The following is a 6,669-nucleotide window of genomic DNA, read 5'->3' on the forward strand; positions in this document are numbered from 1 at the left end:
AGCAGCGAGCTCGTTTCTCAAGCCCTATCTCTATTCAACTATTTTAGTTACTCGGCAACTAGTGGGACCAGGAAGAAAACAAAGCTTTCAAGTTAACATCCAAGTGTCTTCTTTCAACAACTTTCCTTCCTATTCCTCCCTTTAAAAGCTCATGAGAGCTGGTTAACCTAGGCGACTGTCAGAGCAATAGCTCGAATCCTTGTGAAATAATGTGACCTGGTTAGAATATGGCAATGTTATATCAGCCTTATTTCTAATGAAAACCAAGAGAAGCTCGTATCAGCTGGAACAGAAAAGTTAGTGATTATTATACAACAAGTGAAGTACACTGAACTGAGGTGAAGTAAGAAGAAGAATCCAGTGTCTGGCTGGGAGACAAATCAAGAAGAAAGAGCTTGGCTGAGGCAAAAAAGAATTTAAAATAATGCAGCCATTATCGAAAATGACAGCGAAAATCTCTCTCAGAACTGCTCAAATTTGGAAGGGATAGTCGATATGATTTTGGAGAAGGGAATTAGATATAGAATTTAAGCAAATAAAAAATGTTATTTTACATCTGGACTAAAATATTTAATAGAGCATGCGTAACATAACACTAAGTTTTCTCCAGTTTCTTTTGTGAAAAATATCATTGTCCATTTCAGAAATGGAACAAATATTCATTTTGTAAATATCATTATCACAAATTGTGATCAGTTTAGCTATGAATTATTCTATTTTTTCTAATACCTAATCCTTTGCGAATTACTATATCATAGCATATCCACTGATATTCGTAATTGACCATATACATTTTGCAAAGTTTACAGCAGTGCAAAATGTATTTCTTTGTCAGTGAGCTGCTTTATACAGACATAATTTGAGATAGGAAAAGAATATGTTAGTATAGGATGTTATATGGTCATATAAATGAGTAATTTCTTGTCAGCGGCTAATTCTCTATTCTTGAAAATTATAATGCTACAGTTTAGTTTTAGAAGCCCCGGAACGCAGTTAAATAATGCGTATAATGAAGACTCTTTGTGTAAATCATTTGTAGGGAATAACACTAAGATATTTGACTTGCGAAGAACATGGGTTTAATTCTATAGTATATATATATTGATATGCCTATCAAGGTGTTTCTGCCTAGTAAAAAGAACTGCTATTTACCATTTCTAAAAGTTAGGTCTCCAGTGCATGAGTATGTTCTTATTGTGATTTTGTGACTGAGTTCAAAGTTGCCTTTTGAGAGATTATCAGTGCATCATCTGCATAATTAGTCCGTTAATATTGATTATAATCAATTTATATTGATTTGTTTAGTACATGTTGAAACACGTTTCATAAAGTAATAAACTTAAGTACTGCAAAATGCGTAAAAATGCATCTTTTATTAATACGAATATTTAAAAAGAAATTCAAATTCAAGCTTAATACAATTAATTTTAAAACATTTGATAGGTTTAAAATAAGACTCTGTGTTGAGTATTCGGCAGCATAAAATAATATGTTATATTAGGTTTAAAGATGTGTATATTTATTACGTTTCTCTAAGATAAAAAAAAAAACTGATTTTGCTCGTTAACTTGCTTTTTATCCTTTAATTAAAATAAATATTAAGAATATTTTATGTAAAACAAAAGGAAACTCAGTGATCTGTGACTTGTTAATCATGATGTAAAAAGAAACTATTTTAATCAACATCCATCTCAGCCTCCTTAATTTTCTGTTACAGAGATGTATTTCCAGTAAAAAATTTTCTGTGTCTTTTTTAGGGTTATTGATCGATATTAACTGTGTTATGATTATAAATATGTGCTCTGTGCCTATGACATTTCCGAGTTATGAAATTTAACATTAGCACTAGTTCATCTAGAAAATTGCAAACAATTTCTGTGAATGCCTAAAATCATAATGGAAAGATAACTTCTTTTACGCAGAAGTTGATACAAAATTGAAATTGCTACTTTTATGTCTGTGTTATGCTACCTGCTGTCAGACTGAAATATGTATATTTAAGATTCCTGCTTTAAAATTTACCTGATTTTAAAATGCTATTATACCTAATTCCAGTCATTATGCAAATTCGTAATTGCTTTTGTAGCCAAAAGTTAAATTATTTATATTTAAATTAAATGTTACTAGTTTAATTTTAAATAATAAGAAAAATTTTCCAATACGAATCTGATAAACCTTTTTATGAATTTTGCATTGATACAATAAAAATTGAGGTATGAGTAATTGATGTTTCACCGATGAATAAGATAATAAAAAAGAATATAAATTATTTCCACATTTTTTTCTTACCATGAACGATAGAATTATACTATGGTATTATTCATGTATTTCCTTATTAATAGTTACCAAGAGAAATAAATAATAATAGTTACGGATCATCATCCAGAGAAACTACTGTCATGTTATACATCCATATGTCAAGGCATTATTTATTTACAGCATTGCATTATAGATTATAGTGGTCTAGACTTCTGTCTATGTTATCAGGTGGAACATTATTAATGCACTAGAATTATGCCATCTCGTTCTGTCATTTATTAATCATTTCTATTATAAGCTGAAACACTCTTCGTTTTCAACTTACTAATTTTGTGACGTTCTGAAAGATAAAATATCATCGAAATGATGATGAGTTGGTTGACCAAGAGTTTTAAATGTAATTTTTTATTCAAATGGAACGTATTGACCTGCAAATTAATTCTGAAGATAACCTGTATACGGTAGAAACTGCTATGGTAGTTAGAGTTCTTTTTAAATTCTTATTCTGAAACTTACGTAAAAATATTTCAAAATAATTCCCTAAGTGAGATTAATTTTAGAATATATATCGAATTTCATTTGCCCTAGTAGAGGTGCCCTAGTAGAAAATGCGATGTATGCACAGCCTATTTTAAGAAGCCTCATTTCTCTAATCGATGGTTTATTAACTTATGGTGATACGGGCTACCCTATCTGTTTATCCTTAGATGATTCATCATGACAAGGTTCGATATATCGACATCGTTCTGGAAAACATGATGTTATCGGAATAAATAAGGCGATTACCGATTAAAAGAATGTATCAAATGATCCTTATTTATCAGTAAATGATTATATAAATAAGTTTAGAAATATTCGATCTCAGTAGATTTCTCATTTCATTGCAAATCTTGACGAATTGTACTTCAAAGCAGTCATTCTTAACTCTTACAATTCTCACGATGACCGAAATATTTGATGATCAGTTAATACTATCCTATTTCAAAGATTTTCATAGTAAAGAAAAGGCGAATTCTATTTTTGAAGAACTCTGTACGTATCCTTTCCAACATGTGAAACTGAATATTTACGGCCACCAATATATTCCAGCTCGACTTTGTTGCGCTTTCGGGGATGAAGATGGACTCACCTACAGTTTTTCGGGCACATCGATCGTCGCCCAGGCCTGGACTCCTATGCTGCACCAAATTAAAAGTGAAGTGGAAGCCCTCACCCACGAAAAATATAATTACGTTCTGCTCAACAAATACCCTGATGGAGATGCCAAGATATCCGCGCACAGAGACGATGAAAACTCCCTGGATCCTTCCTACTGCATTCCCACGCTGAGTTACGGTGCGACGCGAGTGATGCATTTTACAAGAGAGAATTATATGACTCACATTCTGAGTCTGGAGCATGGTTCGCTTCTAGTGATGAAACCCCCCACTAATGTAGTCTGGAAACACGGTATCCCATCCCAGCCCGAAGTGAAGACTATTCGAATAAGTTTGACGCTTAGAAAATTATATCTCCACAAGTGAAGCGTTCTTCTGATGAAATGGACTTTGGTTATTATGACAACACAATCCCTATACCGTGCATGAATGAAATAACTTTTCCGCGTAAGAAACCATGTTTAGAAGATGAGGTGCTCGAGATACCCCAGGACGACTGGCTGAGTCGTCATTACAAGTCATCACGAAATCATGATGAGGTGATCAATTATTGGTCATTAGAACGGATGTCTCGTCTTTCCATCGTTGTAAGTAGAAATAATAATGTTCGAATTCTTATACAAAACTTTGCAGAAACGAATAATTTCAACTGTGGATCTTCTCTTGAGGGTGTGAGTATGACTCCTGAGACGTGGTATGATTTCATGAAAAAATTACCAAACTTTAATTTCAAGTATTCGGAAGCATCCTTCATAGCCAATAATCAGTTGGCGGTATTTTCTGCAAACGCGCAATGTGTTCTTCAAGAAGTTTTTAAAAGTCCCTACGGTGGTTTCCGCCTCGTAGCAGATTGTTTTGAATTAGTCATATCAACCGATAAACTTTTAGATTTATACAGTGAAATAACACAAACTATCCAAACTACCCTATTTCAACATGTGTTACCGCATGAGATAAGAAAACGGAAATCTAAATGCCAGCAGTTGGAACATTTAACTAGCGAGCAATGCATGCAAAATGTTAACAATATTATTTACGAGGAGTACTTAACTAGTCTCAACGAGGTGTTTATCTGTGAGGGATGTGCGGTCAATCATCCAAGTCAACGTCGCCATTCCTGTATAATGGAGACAACTCGGGAAAAAGCTATGAATAATACTGACAAAGCTATATTGTCAATGAACTTTAAAAGACTTGCTCTAAAACTTTATAAGGACACTTGCTGTTGTATTTATGATAATGAAGACTTTTTAAAGAATATTTCATTGTCACCTTTACGTGATCAAATAGCAAATTTGTAAGAAAAAAAAATTTAGTAAGTATGTATTTTAATAAAAAATGTTTTATTTATATTGAAATGTATCTTTACTTAGCTGTCAACTGTTTCTTATTATGTTTTAAATGAATATTTCTTTACCTTAATCTTACCTCTAAAGTCTTGATAAGTTATAAGAATACTCTTTTTTTACCGTATACTGCTTATAGGAAATGATATGTTACTCAGGTTTTATATTAATGCATTGCAAGATTTTACATTTCATTTAAGTGTTGGTAAAGTTTTACTGTTCCTAATGAATGGGATTTTTGTAGTGTGTACGTGGATATTTAATTGCATTTATCTTAATAATGCTTGGGAATAATTTGATAATATGTCGCATAAATATATTTTCTTTTTAAAATCTTAATTGAAAGTTAATTAAAATTAGTTAATTAGTATTAAAATGTTAATTGTACTACAGAATGATTCATGACTTTTCTGTGTATACTGACGAGGGTAGATAAAGTGAACTTCAGGTTTTTCCCACTGATAGTAAACCTGAAGCCGATAAAAATCTGTTATGACTCATGTTTAGGTAAATAAGTTGCTTTCTATAGCACATTTTCTAAAATTTGTTGGAATTCTGGGTAAATAACTAAAATTCGGTAAAGGTTATATCCTCATTTGGGTAAAACCTTAAATATTCTATAGTGAAAAATGCTTCTATCGTATTTAGTTCTTAAGAAAATAGTTCTAAGATAAGTATTCGGTACTGCGGGAAATACTGCAGGTGAAGATGAATGATTTGAATAGTCTTTGGAGTTTTTATTTCAGAAAGAGGTAATATTTAGCAAATTACAGTTCTCGAAAATGCATAGAATGTTCCTGTAATGCAAACCTATATGTACAATTACAAGAAAACGTAACACTTATTTGGGTGTAATTTTTTATTGAAAAGGGGATATTCCTCATTAAATGTGTATTAGTAAGGAATATTTAGCTGATATGATGAGTATTGTACGAAGAAATTTCTGTATCTGTGATGAAAAAGGTTAAAATATTCGAAATTATAGTGGAGATTTGGGCAAAATGTCTCTTTCTCTCTGTGGTTCCTTCTGTAAATATGGGTATATTGGTAATGATATAGGTTGTGTAAAGTACCTCACAAGATTTCGTTCATAAGAAAATAAATTGGTAAATAAATTAATGCAAACTGACATTTTCGAAAAGAACATTTTAGTCTAAGAAATTAAAAAATAGTCTAGATATGAAATTGTCTAGGGAATTAAGTTGGAACTGAACTAAGTTAAGAAAATGTCTTAACATTATGCGTTAGAAATTAATGCATATCAATAAAACAAACTTTCAAGAGATGAAATGGTAACCAATGGATAAAATCGATGGTCATTCATCTCTTATTCAATACTGTAAATGTTTATCTTAGAAATTTTTTTTATACATGTAACGTCAAAGTTCGTCCATTTCACATGAAATTCGTTCATGAAGGTAGAAATATCCGTACTTAGTGTAGGGAAAGGTAATAAAGTGAAAATTTACATAGTCGAGACATTTAAAGTGATGTAGAATGCATTCAATTAGTACAAATTACTGAATTAAAAGGTACTGAGCTTTCAAAATAATAAGAAAGAATTTTGTATGAGTACATGAAAGAATGAATATGGGTCTAAAATTATTGATGAAAGTTGAGATTTCATTCTAAAAATTCGGAATCTATCAAACTAGCTTCATGAGAATCAAAATTCAAAACTGAACATTGGTAACACTGAAGAGCTTAAAAACATATATTTATATATAAAGGGTATTAAGAATTAAAAGGAAATGCCAGAATATGCAGGAAATGTTAAAGTTTGAAAATGCGAATGAAGTTAATAATGAAGTAAAGTAGTAGGATCAGTCATGGTAAGAGTACTACAGAATGATAAATTGTAGAATTGGCAAATTAAAATAGTACTATAAAATATGGACTAAGTAAGG

General features: G+C 31.3%; 1 protein-coding gene across 1 annotated transcript; it reads left to right on the top strand.

The window, feature by feature from the left end:
* The first annotated feature begins 3,200 nt into the window (after window positions 1–3,200).
* LOC146995865 (DNA oxidative demethylase ALKBH2-like) lies at window positions 3,201–3,782 on the top strand. The gene has a single exon (XM_085822995.1). The coding sequence runs from the start codon at window positions 3,201–3,203 to the stop codon at window positions 3,780–3,782; it is 582 nt and encodes a 193-aa protein (XP_085679121.1).
* Window positions 3,783–6,669: the final 2,887 nt, after the last annotated feature.

The sequence above is a fragment of the Stegodyphus dumicola genome, chromosome 8, assembly GCF_044657685.1.
Source record: "Stegodyphus dumicola isolate Sdum_Otavi_A_Nest chromosome 8, ASM4465768v1".
Lineage (NCBI taxonomy): Eukaryota > Metazoa > Arthropoda > Arachnida > Araneae > Eresidae > Stegodyphus > Stegodyphus dumicola.